Raw genomic sequence first — 17975 nt, forward strand, 5'->3', positions numbered from 1 at the left:
TTAACCCCTTAAACTGCTTATTATTCTGTTATTAATCTTAAACCTCAATTCTTTACAATAAAAAAAAGTTTGTAATATGTAAACATTAAAATTGCAAAACCATACACAGAAACAAAGCAACTTCTTTTGTATTCACTTATTGAAATGGAAATAACTGGTTTATTATTCTGTAACTAATATTGTATTACTTTATATCCAGGACATATAGTTTTGAGAGTGAAGAAGGGAAATCAGGACCCCTCCAGAGTTTAAGGTGATAATAGAGGCACGAGTCAGAGGTTATCTATGGAATGGAGCACATGGGGATTTCAAGCCCACAATAGTGATGACAGTGAAATAGAGATGTTCACTTCTTCGTCTGTCATTCATTCACACCTGACTGGCCGTTGACTGGACCTGCAGCGATTTCTTCTACAAGACGTGTTAGCCAGAAGTCTGAGATAAGCTGTAAGGCAGGGGTCATCATTTATGGAGTCCAGCAAATTATGGAGATTTTCTTCTTCAAAACAACCCTACTGAACCTGGGAAAAATCTGCCAAAGTGAATCAAGTTAAAACAGGGAAATCAGCCAGCTGTGCTGGATTACAGCCCTCCAGCATCAGAGCTGATGTAAGGAGAACAACAGCCATTTCAATATTCAAATACATCACAGTCACATAAATACATTACAGCCTGTTGGTGTCTTTATTTTTATTTTACCAAATGCCAGTCAGTCTGTCATCAAACAATTTTAAGTTATGAGCTCTCAGAGCTCGAATGTAAAAATCCCATTCCCTGCTACTTTAATAATTAAGAGGTATGAAAAAAAACAGCCCAAGCATGCCCTCTGCTGTTCAAACTGGCAAAATAGCAATGCATATCAGGACTGGCTGGGGTACATTAAATGGGCCATTTCTTGCTATAACAGTTACGTAGGTTACTAACGCTACCACGCTACCCTCCCCCCTCCCCCATCCCCCCCCAAAAGAGTACGCACTATTAAAAATTTCTTTCAAGGTTAATTCGACAATTGTTTATAAATTGCTGTATAATAAAAAGGTATTCAAAGTGGTTTGAACAGGTTCATTTGTAGAGAACAAATATTGCCAAACCTGGTCAATTCTTTGACAACTACTTTGCCTTACAACACCCTGAATGTAGAGCCCCACCATGGCTGGACTTTAAGATGTTTTAGGCCAAGAACTCCTGAAAACTATCATAAAAAAATGTCTCAGGCATCAGGCAGCACATTCATAACCTTTTCATGTAGTAAGGCATCTTTTAGAAGCGTTAAATTCTTTAGACGTCTGGTTCAGATTATCACCAATGTGAACGACTGCGAATGGGAAAATGTCAGTGAAACGGCTTATTTCACATCACTCCACTCTGAGTGACAATTTCATACAGAAATTATAAAGAAATGTATCTTAAGTAAATGGAATTTCCATCATTTGTCAAAAAGCGTAGCTGGTCCAGACATTTTTGTATATTTTCTTTAACTTAAGAGTGAAGCATTCATTCTTGCATATGAAAGGATATTATAGGGCTAGGAGGGGTGTGGGCCTCCTCCCAAGCAGAACATCACATTGGGCTCCTAAATGCTCAGAAATGGATCTCATTAAATGTCTAAAGTATTATTTTTTTCCACTGAAAACAGCTTGAATTACACTGAACAGCTCAAGCTCAATGTTGGAACCATCCACCCATCCATCCATTTTCTAAGCCGCTTCTCCGTCAGGGTTGCGGGGGGGTGCTGGAGTCTATCCCAGCAGTCTTCGGGCGGAAGGCAGGATACACCCTCGACAGGTTGCCAGTCCATCGCAGGGCAGACAGACAGACACAGACAGTCACTCACACCCAGGGGTAATTTACCATGTCCAATTGGCCTGACTGCATGTCTTTGGACTGCGGGAAGAAACCAGAGAACCCGGAGGAAACCCACACAGACACAGGGAGAACATGCAAACTCCACACAGAGAGGACCCTGGTCGCCCGGCCGGGGAATCGAACCCAGGCCCTCCTCGCTGTGAGTGCTACCCACCACGCCACCGTGCCGCCCATGTTGGAACCATTTAAAACCATTTAGAAACACACACACAATGTTTGAATTCAACGTTTTATTAAGTTGACGTGGTTCTAGCATTACCGTCATATACTTTCCCCCCCAGTTGTTAACTTGCAATTACATATATAGTAATATACTATGTGTATACACAAATTTGAAGCATAAAAAAATACAAATACAAAAAACATTTTATAGGATAGTAGTATAGGAACAGCAGTGACAAAGTGGAGCAGAAGACGTTTCAGACTGTTTCTGCTCTTTTTTCCAAATTTTAAATATGTTTTGCAGATTGCACGCTCAAATGAAAGAAAAAAAAAAGTCTACATATGTATCTTAGACTGAGACGACAGTCCACAGCAGCCTCAGTGAAAACATACTTGTGCCCGTTAAGTGTTAGCTCTGTATTCCTCCCCACAAAAACAAAAGAATAAAAAAAGGGGCACCAACTGCAATGTTACTGTGGACTGAACTAGTGTCCTTCAGTGGAAGAGGTGGATCAGTGCGCATGTGCTAGGACAGCCGCACTTCCTTTCTGTTCGCTAGACGAAAACGAAAAGTGTTTTCTTTTTTTTTAAAAAAATAAATAAATAAATTACAGCGCTGCGATGCCCGACGCTGTCCAGCGTCTCCTCTGTTGGTCAGCATGGCCTGGACGTCATGCACCGTGGAGGCACATTTCACAAGACACTGACTCAGTGAGCAAGCAAACTCATCACTCCACTGGGAAGGATTTCAAAAACCGCTCAGATCAGCTAAGACACAAGGGTTGACAGTAACTAGCTAGGTTATAAAGAGGATAATGTAAACATACAGGTATTCAAAACCAGCCAAACTACACGGTGGTGCCACATAGTCAAGGTAAGTAAACGTGAAAGGTTATTGTTTAGAAAAAACACTAGCCATGTAAACATCACCTTATTCAGGCAATATATAGAGAGGGCCGGATGGACCTCTGTAAGAGTTATAGCTTGTATTCCACTATTAAAAGCCCTTTGTGTGTGAAATAGAGACTTAGGGGAAAATAGCATGCACTGATAACGAATAGTACGCTCTTTAGTTTATGTACAATGGCGAACGAGATATGCTTGTAGCCCGGCGAAGTGAATTTAACAATTTCTCTCATTGTTATTTTCCCTGACTGCAATTCAAAATGAAATTTTTGACATTTTGTTGGTCATTAATTAAAGGCAACATTGTCAAAAAATATGCTTTATAAACAGACAATAATATGTATAATCCGTAAGAACATTCAACTGCAAAAGAGTTGAACTGAAGCAAAACGATTGCGTATCTTATAGAAAAAAACATGGTTGCAAATCATAAGCTTAGAGCTTTATTTTTATTGGATTGCATACTGCTACAGTCTGAAGTCACCATACGCTCTGTAGTCGTACGGTATATAGATTGTGTGCTCTATCTACACTCGGCAATAAACAGTGCGTGGGTGTGAATTAGGGGCGTGTGGATACCATTTTGGAGCCGATTCCAATACCAAACACCTTAACAGCATCGGTTGATACATACTGATTCTTTAAATTGACCAAACTGCTCAAGTTAGTGTCTTTAGAACAATAGAACCATGAGCTCTCGAAATCTTCAGCACATACTGCAAATATGATAATTATCGGTGCCTTGTCAGGCCAGAATTAACACCAGCCAGTGATATCGATGCACCCCTAGTGTGAATGTGCCTTATATACACACTGACATATAAACTTTTTTTTGTTTACTCATTCACTAAACTTAAACTTAGAAAAAAAAAAAGTCAAGACTACTAATAACAGTCACTGTCATATAACTAATAAAGCAACTTTATGATGGCAGAGCCATAAAGTAATATATATAAAAAGGACCTGATTCAGTCATCTTAAACGCAAGGCTTGCCATGATTTTGAAGTTACAAAAAAGACTAACTTCTCTCAAAGCTTTGTCCGTCACTAAAAATGTCAGAATTGTTTCCCTCTCTCCAAAAACTATACATATGAAAAACTGTTCCAGTTTAACTGTGAGCCATTTGGAATTAACCCAACGATGGAAGACAAAGTTCAGCACAGCCTTTCAAGATCTCTTTCCGTCACTGCAGCAAGAACACCACCTCAAAAATTACAGAGGAAAAAAAAAAGAAGAAGAAAAAAAAAAACATCAGTACTGTAACCTTGAGTCGATATGGATGTTTCTCTCCTCCCTGATACGAAACCTGACGAACACTATGCAGGCTGAAGAGAAATTTGATCACCTCTAGTCCTACGTACATTCTAAAAATACAAGATCCTTGTCTGTTTGTTTGTCTTAAAAGCATAAACAAAAACAAAAAACGCCTTCACTGGTAAACACCATTTATCAGACACCTTGGTAGCTTTTGTAAGTTTAAAAAAAACAAAAACAAAACAAAACACCAAAAGCAAGCCTGTTCTACTCCCTTCTCAGTTATGGTTTTGACCACTGAGGTTCGACTTTGACTTAATATACATATCTCGATATTAAAACTGCTCACTGAACCAAAGGTTTCATGATTAAAATATTTTCAGTAAGTCAATGAGACCCTGAGTTAACTGTGGGCCAGATATAAACGTGGCCCTTTTAGCTCAGCTTACGACTCGCGACATGCATATTCCTGTCTTTCGCGTGGCCAAATGAAATCACCTTCCTCCTATAAACACAAAATAAAACAGTCCAGTTTTGCTGCGCAGGCACAAACAAGTGTCAACTACCCCAAAATCAACGTCCATTCCAAATACGCCAAATTTCTCTCTCGTTGCGATGTCGCGCATGTCATTTCGCTTGAGTGCCGACAGGACCAAGCCGTCTAAACGCACAGCTGTTTCACATTCGAGAGCCTTGTTCTTGAAGGATCTGTTAAAACAAAAATGCAGCAACTGTTAAGTAGGCGGCAGGGTGAAGCAAATGAATAAATAAATCACTGGAAAGAGCAGCTCATCAGTCATCTTGAGCATTAAAATATTTATTTTTCGGATTAGAATGCCTTTGCACTTTGCCGTGAAGAACTAGCAACGAGCCTAAACTCTAATATTACTCTGCCTACAGCATTAAAGGACAACGATATTAAACATCAATAATGCATTAAATGAGCCGGAGCGCTGAATTGAATTCGAGAGAGGAGCGATGTAGACATTTTCAGGAGAGAGATGTTCTTGCAAAGCGCAAGCTGCTCATGGGGGGGTGGGGGTGTGGTCGTTAAATATTGAGGAGGTTTTCCATCATTAACTCAGCCTTGTGTCAGATACCGACAGGGAGAAGATTGGACAAGCCGAGGGTAATTCTAGTTTGACTGGGGCTAATGAGTACGAGCGAAAAGCAAAAGGCAAGCGTGAAACAAATGAGGGAAAACCTACAGAAACCCACAGAGCTAATGTGCAAATGAGACCTCACCGTTTTACTGTGGCATTTTAAAAGGGTTAACATACATCACCATTAACCCTCTTCTTCTGGACGTAGCATGGAAGAATGGAAATGCACTATAGAATGAGCACACTAGTCAAACTCAGGAACATGACAATAGATCTGAGGTCTCTGGGCATGGATTAATTACGTTAACATAGATTTTCAATAGTATCTCCTCATGTACAGGTCTTTAAGCTTTAATCCCTGATCAGATGGGATCAGTTTTACATGGGGAGGTGGGATAATAACATTTTACCACCTTTCCTCTGTGATTTGTGTCTTGTCACTTTTACTCAGCATCAGTAAAGATTCTGGCTCCTTTTACCTTCAGTAAAACGAGCCATAGAAACAACGCCAGTTATACTAAACCAAATCAACATGTCAGTACAAACACAACTAAATTCTGTGGAAATGTATTTTCTGTAGCTAAAATCAAGCCAATTCATACTCTATATTTCCAAAAGTATTCAGTCACCCATCCAATTCATTGAATTCAGGTGTTTCAATCACTTCCATGGTCACAGGTGTATAAAGCCGAGCCCCTAGGCCTGCAGACCTCTTCTACAGACATTAGTGAAAGAATGGGTCGCTCTCAGGAGCTCAGTGAATTCCAGCGTGGTGCCGTGATCGGACGCCACAAGTCCAGTCGTGAAATTTCCTCACTACTAAATATTCCACAGCCAACTGTCAGTGGGATTATAACAAAGTGGAAGTGATTGGGAACGACAGCAGCTCAGCCACAAAGTGGTCGGCCACGTAAAATGACAGAGCGGGGTCAGCGGATGCTGAGGGGCATAGACTTCTACGTAGAGGTCACCAACTTTCTGCAGTCAGTGGCTACAGACCTCCAAACTTCATGTGGCCTTCAGATCAGCTCAAGAAGAGTGTAGAGACCTTCATGGAATGGGTTTCCATGGCTGAGCAGCTGCATCCAAGCCTTACATCACCAAGCGCAGTGCAAAGCATTGAATGCAGTGGTGTAAAGCGCCGCCACTGGACTCTAGAGCAGTGGAGACGTGTTCTCTGGAGTGACCAATCACACTTTTCCGTCTGGCAATCTGATGGATGAGTATGGGTGTGGCGGTTGCCAGGAGAACGATACTTCTCTGACCGCATTGTGCCAAGTGTAAAGTTTGGTGGAGGGGGGATCATGGTGTGGGGTTGTTTGTCAGGAGTTGGGCTCGGCTCCTTAGTTCCAGTGAAAGAACTCTTAAAGCTTCAGCACCAAGAGATTTTGGACAATTTCATGCTCCCAAATTTGTGGGAACAGTTTGGGGACGGCCCCTTCCTGCTCCAACATGACTGCGCACCAGTGCACAAAGCAGGTCCATAAAGACGTGGATGAGCCAGTTAGGTGTGGAAGAACTTCACTGGCCTGCACAGAGTCCTGACCTCAACCTAATAGAACACCTTTGGGATGAATTAGAGCGGAGACTGTGAGCCAGGCTTTCTGGTCCAACATCAGTGTCTGACCTCACAAATGTGTTTCTGGAAGAACGGCCAAAAATTCCCATAAACACACTCCTAACCCTTGTGGAAAGCCTTCCCAGAAGAGTTGAAGCTATTATGGCTGCAAAAGGTGGGCAGACATCATATTAAACCCTATGGATTGAAAATGGGATGTCACTCAAGTTCATGTGTGTGTGAAGGCAGATGACCAAATACTTTTGGCTATATAGTGTATGTTATTGTCCTACATTATGTACACTCAGAACAGAAATTGCAGATTTTTTTTTTTTTTTATGCAGTGATGACTGCTGGTCTTGAAATCCCAAGCGAATGCCAATGCTAAAGACACTGTACATGCACAGCGCAGTCAGCAAGGTAAAAGATCAGAGTAAATGAAACAACCACATTAAACGTATAAACGTGTTTTCTACTGTTTTCTTGAGTAAATTGCGTATACTGAGCAGCCACTCTGATCTCTGTCATTTACGATTTCTTAATCGTGCTAATTAGTCATAAACATTACAGACATTCTGTGGTAAACTGGCCTAACCCCACATCCTCATGTAAAACCAATCCCTTTCTAACAGGCTTTAAGTTAGAATTAAATAAAAGTGGCATTAGCGACCACAAACAATACCAAATATAGCAGTAATGTCTGCTTTCTGTGCTTGTACTCCCCGCTGTGTACAAAAGATGCAGCAGAGCGGTGCGCAGATGCTCACCTTGGCCTTTTCACTCGGCTCGCTGCTCGTGCCGTACGACTGATTATGCAGCTCCTTGGAAACAACGCAGAGGAACTCTGCCTGGTCTTCATTTCCGTAGTTATACGATGAGCCGATACTGACCAGCTGGAAGGAGGAGCAGAAGAGGACAAATGAGCTCAGGGCTTTCCACAAATAATTGAAATTTGTATGTAGAGTTAGAAAGTGCTGGCCACTTTATTCATTAAGTGATTCTGGTGATGTGCAGCATGTAAGGCACACAAGAGAGAGGCACTATGAGCCTGAATAAACAAAGCACTAGAATTTACAGTACACTAGAATTACGTAGATCCCAATGAGCTGTTAACCAAATCTTGTAAAGACTGACACATATTTGTGCAAAATTACTTTAAGATCTGCACAGGACAATGCTTAACCTTGGAATGTAACAAGTGAGAACATCTAGAGATAAAAGGCATTATTTTCAACCTACCCACAGGCAGGTGAAAGTGTGCGCACGTCTCAGTGGTGATCCCAGAGGAAGAGCTTAATGCACAAAACAGCCCAGACATGCCCGCCCAACCTTTCCACTCCAAACAACCACTTCCTTTCTCTCTTGCTACCGTCCCTCTCATGCATTTCACACTTCCAACAGAAATACCACACCCAAAGGAAAGAGGCAATATAGAAACTATTTTTTCTTGCCGGGGGAAGAGTTCGGCCTACACAGCTTACTGAATTAACACAAATTACTCACAGACTGCTATTTCAGCACATCCATCACAGTAACCAAGCCAACTTTTATCGGAGAACCAGTTGAGGGTCAACTGATGCACGGCATCATGCAGTGCACAAAAATGTATAATTTACAGAAAAAAAAAAAAAAAAACTTGCCTTCCACCTGCAGCTATTCTTGATTTCTTGCAACGCACAATTTGGCAAATTCTTACGAACTATAACCCACCACTATTAACAATTAACCTTCCATCAAAAATACCACCAATCAAAATATAAATCATAAAATAGACCGTTCTAGTTCTGAAATCATGTACTGAAATATACAACACAACACTTAAGAGCACATACATAAACTGAATTCTGTATTAATGTACAAAAAAAATGAAAAAGTCTTCCTTGTGTGGACTGTAGAATGTAGTACTAGTAGGTGGCACCAGGCAAACACACTACACAAGAGCGCATGTGAAGAAATCAAGATGGAACAGTCTTAAACAAAACCCTTCATAAGAACCCAGATTCATGTAAACAGAGGAGCTGAAACTATAATGCTTACACGACCAAAAACTAAACAAATGACTGGGCTATATAATGATGGGCTACTGAGCGTTTTGTATTCTAGAGTCTGCTCATGACAGCCTCAAATTAAAATAAATATAAAGGCTATCACCACAGCTAGCTTTGGCTCAATGCACCTCAGTAACGATGGCTCTGGAAAACCGTCCACTATGTCCTTCTCTGTAATTTGCACACCCATGGACAAAACAGTTGTTTGCCTCACTGCTTCGCCCTCACAAAAAGTAGTCTCGGATAACACTGTTTTTGCCTGAGCACTTAATTTTTCAGTAGTCCTGTCTAACAGAACTAACTGCCTATTTAAAAACATCCCTCAACTTGAATGATAAACCTGCCTATTTAAAAAGGAAATGCAAATAATTGGAAATATGATTAAAAAAATAATAAATAGCCTTTTTTTAACTGATTGGGACATTAGCTCAACAACTGTTTATTAGTTCATGATTAACCACTTACATTCCTGCTTCATAATGCATCTACTTTCTGTACACAAGAGTTTCTGTCTCTTCTTTTCCTCTCTTTCTGTTCCCTCAGTAGTCACTAAATAATACGGCGACTCCCCTGTGATACATCAGCACCACCTATTAACTAAGCACAGGTAATTAGTGTTGCTTTGTGGTCCGAATGTGCATATACTCAGTTCCTTTTATGCCAACATCACTGTTCAGCAGCTTAAAGCTCTTCCTTTCAAGTCAATCACAGGTTCTTTTCAACTTTAGACACTCACCTGTTCAAACTTCCAGCCATCAGACATGGTGGAGACCATCTGAGTTAGCTCCTCCTCTTGGCACTGCAAGACTCTATAGACATGTTTCATGGGAAGCTGGGAATTCAACAAAGACATAAAATTATTAAAGCATCTTCTAAACAGCATCAATTCCTTGCAGGCTGTTATAACCAAACACAGCCCACTCTACAGACATTCCCCACTGTGAAGCTTTTCAATGAGAGGAACACAAAAAAAGAACATTTACATTGCTTTGTTCCTAGTCAGAGGTCCTGCTGAATTCATGGGCGGTCAGGTCCTGAGAAACAGTTCCCTCCAGCACAAATGCATTACACATTCCATGCTACTCCTATAGGAGGCTAAATTTGGTGGCCAGACTGTGCTAATCACCGACCTCAAGAGATTGCTTCGGAAGAAACCAGCCAAGGAATGTGATAAGAGATTGGGGGGGGGGGGGGGGGGGGGGGGGGGTTCTAACAGCCTTTGAGGAATCAATGGCATGGTAAACCCACACTTTATGCAATGACACTTAAGGGAAGAAATTCTTGGCTCTCACCAACAAGCAATTTAAGGTCAAATCATACAGACTTTACTCACCTGAGCCGTTTTGCAGTCTCTCTCCCTGATTTTATCTTTGACCAGTTTTATCAATGATGTAATGTTGTAGAACTCGGCCTCTTCAAGAACACCTGGCGGGCGATAACACAGCCAAGGAACAATGAACATTCGCATTTGGATCATACCTGCTAGGAATAAAGAAACTACGACGGGGTAACTTGCATATCCAAAGAACAAATACAACAAATAGCGACCAGCCCTTTACGGCGTGTCTAGACATGACAGCACTGTCATCATACCTTCTTCTGCAAGGCCTCTGTTGAGCACCAGCTTTCCATGCCTCAGATAATTGAGTACTGGACCGAAGTAGGTCGGGTCCCGATCTATCAAATAAGCACCTGTTTCATCCTAGTTGGGAGAAAGTCAGCTTGGTAAACATGTTTAACAACGCATTACAACCACGTCTCTCTCACTTGACTTAAGAAAAGCCATACAAATACTTGCTTAACAGATTTGCTTACTGTACAAACAAATCACTTCACCAAAGTGGCGCTTATGCAAATGAGCCATCATCTGGGGTCAAAACACTCCTCTTAAGGAGCTTAACATGATTCAACCTGTCAATTCAAACAGGAACTCCTGTTTACTGAAAATAAAAACGTACCTTTTACCCAGCTGGAGCCTTAGCTGAACAACTGCTGTCAGTTCACGATAAATCATTTACAACACTATTTCATAATACATTACTTTTTGGATGTAACCATTTCTGTCTCTGTTTCTTTAAGGAGCTTGAGGCAGTTATCAGCGGCAAAGTTGTTACCATGTTAAAGCACGACTGGACACTATTTATTATCCTCTGCAGTAGCCATTATTTGAGTTATGCACCAAAAGCCAGACGTTTACAGAACCAGCCTTCAGGTGATTTGAGCAATCAACGAAGTTGCAGCCAGTTAGAGGGTCTAATCTTTCTCTTCTTGGTGTGGGGTTACCAGTTTATCCATTTTCTTCTATACTTCAAATATTCTTACACTTAAATTATGCTCATTGTCGCCTCTTCTTAATTTTGAAACAACCCAAGTTAACTAATGCCCAGATTTTAAAAAAATCTACTGCTACCTGTTAAGCAGCAGCAGGTTAGGCTACTTAAAACATTACTGCTTCAAAGGGAAACACCACTGATTGTTCAACAATCCTACAGAATTAAATGGCTGAGATGTAAACAAAGTCATTCAGAGCAGTTTGCTCTCTATTCTGTTCTACAGAAACAGAGTCAGAATTATCCACAGCGGTGGTGACAGGAACCAGATGTTCACCGCTAAAAGCTCCCTCCCAAAAAGGTATTACATGAGCTGGTTAGGTTAGATGTGTCCTGCCTGGTGTCTGACACACTTGTGTGTTGTGTGAAAAGGTTTTGGCTTCAACTGTATCTTAATGCATTCATGGCTGAGGGGTACATGCGGGATGCTGTATGGCAAAATAGTCCCCAAAGAAAACAGCAAAACTGACCCCTTACTTTTTCATATGATGATGGCTTTATTATTTTGCCGTCAACATCACAACAAAAACTCAGATGGTGTGCAAGCTCACTGGTGGTTCGGGACAACAGATAAAACGTCTATATCTGTTGTGTTGTAGACACCGAGATCCCTGGTTCCCACCACCAGCACTGTAAAGAAATCTGTAAGTTTCACTGCACATGATCCATTTCCCATCAAATCACTCTCTACGACTTGGTTTCACATCTCAAGGACTGAGCTATTCAGAAATGTCAAAATAACGTCTAGAGAAACGGCTTCGAACAGATAACCGGCAGACAGCTGCGGCTATAATGGCTAAAAGGCGACACACAAAAGGCAACAACGCAGTCCGGCTCAAGTGCTGAAACGTTAAGCCCAAGCCTCAGGAGGCAAACTAACTGAAAAACGGCAGGGTAACGTCCTTAAACAGCCACGTTTAGACCAACTTCAAAACAAGCAGGAGAATTAGCCACCGTTACCTGTAACAGACAGCCTTACATAAGCTAGCTGGTTAGCTTGCGAGCTAACGTGGAACTTTTTGAACAGCTAAACGGGCCGCTAGAGTTATAAATAGGCTAAAGCTGTATTTTACTGCTGTAGCTTTATGTCACTGCGTTATTTAACAAGTTACGCTGGCTTGTGATGATCCCGCTGGCAGTTAAGGTTCGCTAAGCTAGCTACATTTATGCGTGTGTTTGGGAAGCTAACGTCTCCAGTTAGCTAGCGTTAGCACTCCAGCTAACTCGCTAACTGCCGGTTGTCATTCACTCCAACGGTAACCGGCGCTCACCGCTCCTGGTCGCAGTCGGCAAATACTTTGTTACTGGCTTCCGTCTCAACAACCGGCCGTCGGCAGACGATCAATAACCAAACAAGCAGATGAATTTGTGTAGTCATCGTGATCTGTAGCCCGTTAGCCCGTCCCCTACCTCATAACATTAGCTGCTGCCGCTAAAGTCAGCTAGCCTGCCCCGCGCTGCCGCTGTCCAGAAGACAGGCGAGTTCACCAGCTCAAATCGACTGACAGAGGACGAGCCAACGCCTCTCGGACAGCCACCATCTCGGGTTAAAACAATGAGCGAGACAAGTGAAGGAAGCCCCGTCAGTCGAGTGAAGTGGCTCCTGCATGTTAGCTAACGTCAGCTATCGCCACTTACCTTGTCGGAGTCGAGGTCGGGGTCGGCCTGGCACAGTCGGTAAAGGAAAGACTTGGGGTCTCTGCACAGCGTTTGTCTCGTCGTGAGGAAGTACGTGCCGCCGACGTTGAGGCGAACCCACTTTGACGAGCCGCTTCCAGACGACTGCATTCTCTCTCCCGGAGACAGGCCGGGACACCTCCGACCAACAGAGCCGCTCGGGTCAGGGCTCTTCTCCGCCATCCCTCCTTCCTCTCTCCTCTCCAGCAGCCTGACTGAGCGCAAAGCAGGAAACGATCAGCAGCACCCCGCCTGCGGCCCACCCACCCGCGCCGCCTCCTCTCAGCTCACTCCGCGCAGGGGCTGAGCGTGCGGTGTGTGATTGGACGGAGCATGAACTGAAGATGTGGACCATTGCTTGAGAACGCGCTGACATTTGGAGCAGATGGAATAAGAGTGCACTCACTGAGCACTCTGCTACTGTACACGTGGCGTATAGGTGCACTTTGTAGTTCTACACCTTCAGACTCTAGTACACTGGTTTTGTTCATCAACAATCAGGACCCCCACAGGACCACCACAGAGCATTCTCAGCACTGCAGTAGCACTGATGTGGTGGTGGTGTGTTAGTGTGTGTTGCGCTGGTCTGAGTGGATCAGACACAGCAGTGCTGCTGGAGCTCCGTGTCACTGCTGGGCTGAGAATCATCCCCCAACCAGAAACGTCCAGCCAACAGCGTCCTGTGGGCAGGGATGAAAGACTAGAAGATGACCGGCACCAAAAAGCGCAGCGACAGATGAGCCACTATCTAACAGAGTGGACACCGCTTAAACCCTCAGCAGCACTGCTGTGTCTGATCCACTCGTACCATCACAACACACACCAACACGCCATCACGGCAGTACTGACATTATTAAAAGTCCTGTCATTTTTGTTATGGAAATTTGTTGCCATGATATTACCCGGTTATGATCCACTGTTTACTGTAACGTTACCTGTTACCTGTATCTCTAAAGTCAAGTGGCCTTCACCCTTTAATCCTTTACTGCATGTTGATGTGATTTTTATTTATTTATTTATTGTTGGACTGCAAGAGTCATAACTGGCCAAAGTGTTTGGCCAGGGAAGCTGAAGGCTTTCTGAGTGGCAAACTTTTATCTGATCAGATGCTTTCCCGCTCTAGTCTGTGCTTCTTCATATCACATGGTGAAATCCCAGCTCTGCAGCTCTGGAAGTGTGTGCATCGTTCAGTATTCATACACAAACTGTAAGCAAAACAAGATGAAGCGCAATCCGTTGAAGGCTAGCATTTCTTTTGTCATGAATAAAGCCAGATTGGTTTTTATAGGGTTTTCATAAAGTGGGAACATGTCATTGTTGCCATAAGGCAACAGCAGGTGACAGTGGAACTGGAAGATGCAGAGAATGAGAATAACCTTCATTAAACCACGCACCAATTTTTTGACATTTGCAATGGAAGTTTTTTTTTTTTTAAATGAATTATTATTTATTTTCCTGCGATCGACTGGCGACCTGTCCAGGGTGTATCCTGCCTTCTGCCCAGTGACCGCTGGGATAGGCTCCAGCACCACCCCTGCAACCCTGAGGGAGAAGTGGCTTAGAAAATGTGTGTGTGTGTTATTTTCATAATTTATGAACATTTATATTTTATAAACATTTATGTTTTGACAGTGAATGCGCTTATAGCCTATGTCTGGGTACTGGGTCATTCCCACTGAATGCACTGCAAATTACTTTTACAGCTTTTGGCTGACGCTCTTATCCAGAGCGACTTACAACTTGGTCATTTTACACAGGTAGGCAGAGGCAGCGTTAGGAGTCTTGCCCAAGGACCCTTATTGGTATAGTGTAGGGTGTTTACCCAGGTGGGGTATTGAACCCCAGTCTACAGTGTAGAAGGCAGAGGTGTTACCCACTACACTACACCAACCACTAAATTAGCTATACTGTCACAAGATGTTGACATGTGGCAATATATCTAATCATGTCATATTCAGTAAGAAAATGGTTATTTCATTATCAACCAAACCAAGCAAAGCATTCAAAAACTAAAAAATGTTAAAGCGTTATGAGTTATTAAAAAGAGAGAAAGCATTGTGGACAAATATTCCCCAGGACTTTTAATTTGGAAAGTAATTTGTGTAAAGTTTGTTATTAATTGTGTCAAGTATTAAGATGTTATTTGTGAAATCTTTTCTTCTTTAGTATTTAATAAAATTGTTATGTATTGAACTGAAACTCCTAATAAGGCTTATTTCTTAACCCCTTAAATGGCCAGCGCCCACCAGGGGGCCCAACATTTTATTACACATTTCTATAACCTAAGAATAGCTCAACCAGTTTGCACTAAAGTCCCTGTAGTTTCTATATAATAGGTCTGGGATTTTAAGGGGTTAAAAAGCAAATTATTTTATAAGTGTGAAGCACTGAACAAAAACACACTACACAGCTGCAGTGATCACTGAGCTCTGCTAACGGACTGCAGTATCTCACAACGCCAGCCTTGAGGACCACGCCTTCTGCACAGTTGATGAGTTGTTCTTGCTGTAACCCACACACTCCGCACACAGTTGTCAAGCCTATTTTGAGCTGAGAGTTTATTAGATCAAGCAGAACATAAGAATGTTCTTCATACAGGCTCCCTAGGACTGGGACTGAGATGCACTCACCCACTTTGGCCTATTTTGCCTGTTTGTCTGCTCTAATCTTTACTGTTATTGCACCAGAACTCATTATAGCTCAGTCTTACAGCACACCACAGTGTTGTGGTTGGAGGCCGTTACAAGGTATGGCGTTATGGTGGTTATCATATCCTTCGTTCCACAGTGGGATGACATAAAGCTGAGGCAAAGCCAGATATCAAACTGTTATAAATGCTAATGCCAGCTGCTCTACAGTGGGGATTGTTGGGGCCTTTAGTGAGGTCCATGTTGCAGAAATGCGACCTAATTTACACACTTCCGAATATATTTACCATAGAAAGTGCTCATTTCTGACCTCCTTTTCCTTTTTCAACACATTACTCTTTGTATCTATAATTTCATTTCCCCTTCATTCATCCCTAAACTCCAGTTAGTCTCTTGAATTTAGCCCATTTAGTTAATTATTCCATTTTTTTTGGATCAATTTATTGAAACTGAAACGTTGAAATGTATAAATCAAATCGAATCCATTGAAATGATTTTTTATCCACGTAAATGAAGTTCATCATCCATCAGTAGAATGATACAGGACTGTTGTTAAGATAGCAGCAGCGCTTAGGCTTTAGGTTACGCTCTGCGAAATGCAGATTTACATGCTGATGTGGTCCGTCGGCTTGTAAGCACACACAGTCGTGTCTTATATTTTCAGCAAACTCTCACATTTATTTCAGAGCTGTAGTCTAAAGTGTGAAACAGACACAGTGGGCGAAAAGGCTATGGGCATAGCACAGCAGCTCTGCGGTCACTGAAGATTCAGTCGTGTCACTTCTGACTGGGTAATACTGGAATTTAAGGCTTAATTCATAAATTCTAAACTACCGAGGTCCAGACCTCCATATCCTTATAGTCACAGCCACGTTGGCCCTGTAGGCATTTTACCTTTTAAAATAGCACTGAGGGAATAATTAGCCTTTTGTCAGTTATGTAAATGTCTTGCCCCATGCCCCAAAATAAACACAGCACACTGCTCTCATCTTCTCTGTCATAGAAGTGTTGTTTTTAACCACAGGTCCTCTTAGGCCTATGTGGGTCACAGCCCAAAACAGGTTTATTGTGCACGTTTGGTAGCATGCAGACGTCCTGAAGAGGCCAAAATACAGAGTTATTAGTTCACAAATGACATTTTCCCAAGGGAGCTGTACAAAATGTGGGATTGCACACCGGCCATGCCACAACATGCCTTCTGGCTCCAAGCCATGAACGTGAAAGACTGGAGATGCCATGCTTTTGTAGTTTGTGAGTCAACTAATCATCATTTGGTCTCATTCCACTGCTTAGTTAAACCTGCCCTCGCCCACATATACTGTGTTAATCAGACCTGCACTACAAAGTCACTATTCACCCCAGAAGGGGAGAAATAAGCAATTGATCGAAAAGACTGGATTGTTCGAGCAGAGCGCACTCGCCCTCGGCAGGTTAGTGTCAGCGAGCTCATCGCCGAGCTATGCCCAATGTTTGTTTATGAGAAGTTTCAACAAAATGTACATACAATTTATGTACAATACAAGTTAATGGCTGGTTATAAACCTGGTATAGAACAGTACTGTTGGGCATTTCTGTCATATATATATATATATATATATATATATATACACAGCTGTATCAGCTGTCATGTATTAAGCATTTCGTGTTTCAGAAGGAAAAAGCATCTGGTTGTAGTGATTTCTGGCCAAGTTCTGCTGCTAAAGAAGTAAAAGCAATGGAACGTCCCTTACGATGTCATCAGGGATTCCCTGAAGAGAGTTTAGTGAGGCCAAGTGGATGAGAGTTTGTTAAAACTGGTTTGAAACGGGTGGATTTCTATAATTGTGGGATTATTTCTTCAACAACTGCTAATAATGTCTATTTACTTGTTTATAAGATAAACCCACTGCACATTTGTGCCTTCTTCCTTTTAGAAAAACCAGCATAGACCAGGATTATGTTGTGTTTTGGATGCTGGTATGCTGGCCAGCAGCAACGTAATTTGACATGCTGATCACCACCAAAGCCAGCATGTTTTGTTTTGATGCTGGTATACTGGTCAACCAGCATGACCATGCAGGGGTGACCAGCTAAACCAGCACCAGATCAGCATGAATCCCCATTTTTAGCAGCAGGGCTGTTAACCAACTGAAAAAAATCTTCTCCAACTTTTTCGAACACGGATACTTTAACTACACCAACCGTCAGTGGATCACTGTCTTTTTGGTGATGGACTCTTGGAGATTCTCTCTTGCAGTGTGTTGTTTCCAGCCTGCACTGTCTGCATTTAGTAACACATACACCTGTAAAATGTTGATTATAAAAGGCCCAAAACACTCGAACCCCAGATTCCACTTACTGATCCAAACAGTTCTTTAAAAATAAGATTTCTGTGGGGTCCACAGGTTTAGTCACTTACAGGCCTTAACATCAACCCAAATTC

At 42.2% G+C, this 17975-nt stretch overlaps 1 protein-coding gene across 1 annotated transcript; it reads right to left on the minus strand.

Annotated features, from left to right (window-relative positions):
* Positions 1 to 2081: 2081 nt before the first annotated feature.
* On the minus strand, positions 2082 to 13120 carry kctd5a (potassium channel tetramerization domain containing 5a). The gene is made up of 6 exons (XM_017707541.2): positions 12867 to 13120; positions 10492 to 10600; positions 10232 to 10323; positions 9635 to 9730; positions 7618 to 7743; positions 2082 to 4897 (listed from the first exon to the last, which is right to left on the minus strand). The coding sequence occupies exons 1-6, from the start codon at positions 13086 to 13088 to the stop codon at positions 4868 to 4870; spliced, it is 675 nt and encodes a 224-aa protein (XP_017563030.1). The 5' UTR covers positions 13089 to 13120; the 3' UTR covers positions 2082 to 4867.
* Positions 13121 to 17975: the final 4855 nt, after the last annotated feature.

The sequence above is a fragment of the Pygocentrus nattereri genome, chromosome 27 (genome assembly GCF_015220715.1).
Source record: "Pygocentrus nattereri isolate fPygNat1 chromosome 27, fPygNat1.pri, whole genome shotgun sequence".
NCBI lineage: Eukaryota > Metazoa > Chordata > Actinopteri > Characiformes > Serrasalmidae > Pygocentrus > Pygocentrus nattereri.

Excerpts from the sequence above, each read along its gene's own strand:
- kctd5a (XM_017707541.2), bottom strand. The coding sequence starts at position 13,088 with ATGGCGGAGAAGAGCCCTGACCCGAGCGGCTCTGTTGGTCGGAGGTGT. Across the intron at positions 10,324-10,491 it reads CAGAGGCCTTGCAGAAGAAG|GTGTTCTTGAAGAGGCCGAG; the intron begins GTATGATGACAG and ends ATCGCCCGCCAG. Across the intron at positions 4,898-7,617 it reads AGCCGAGTGAAAAGGCCAAG|ATCCTTCAAGAACAAGGCTC; the intron begins GTGAGCATCTGC and ends TTGTTTTAACAG.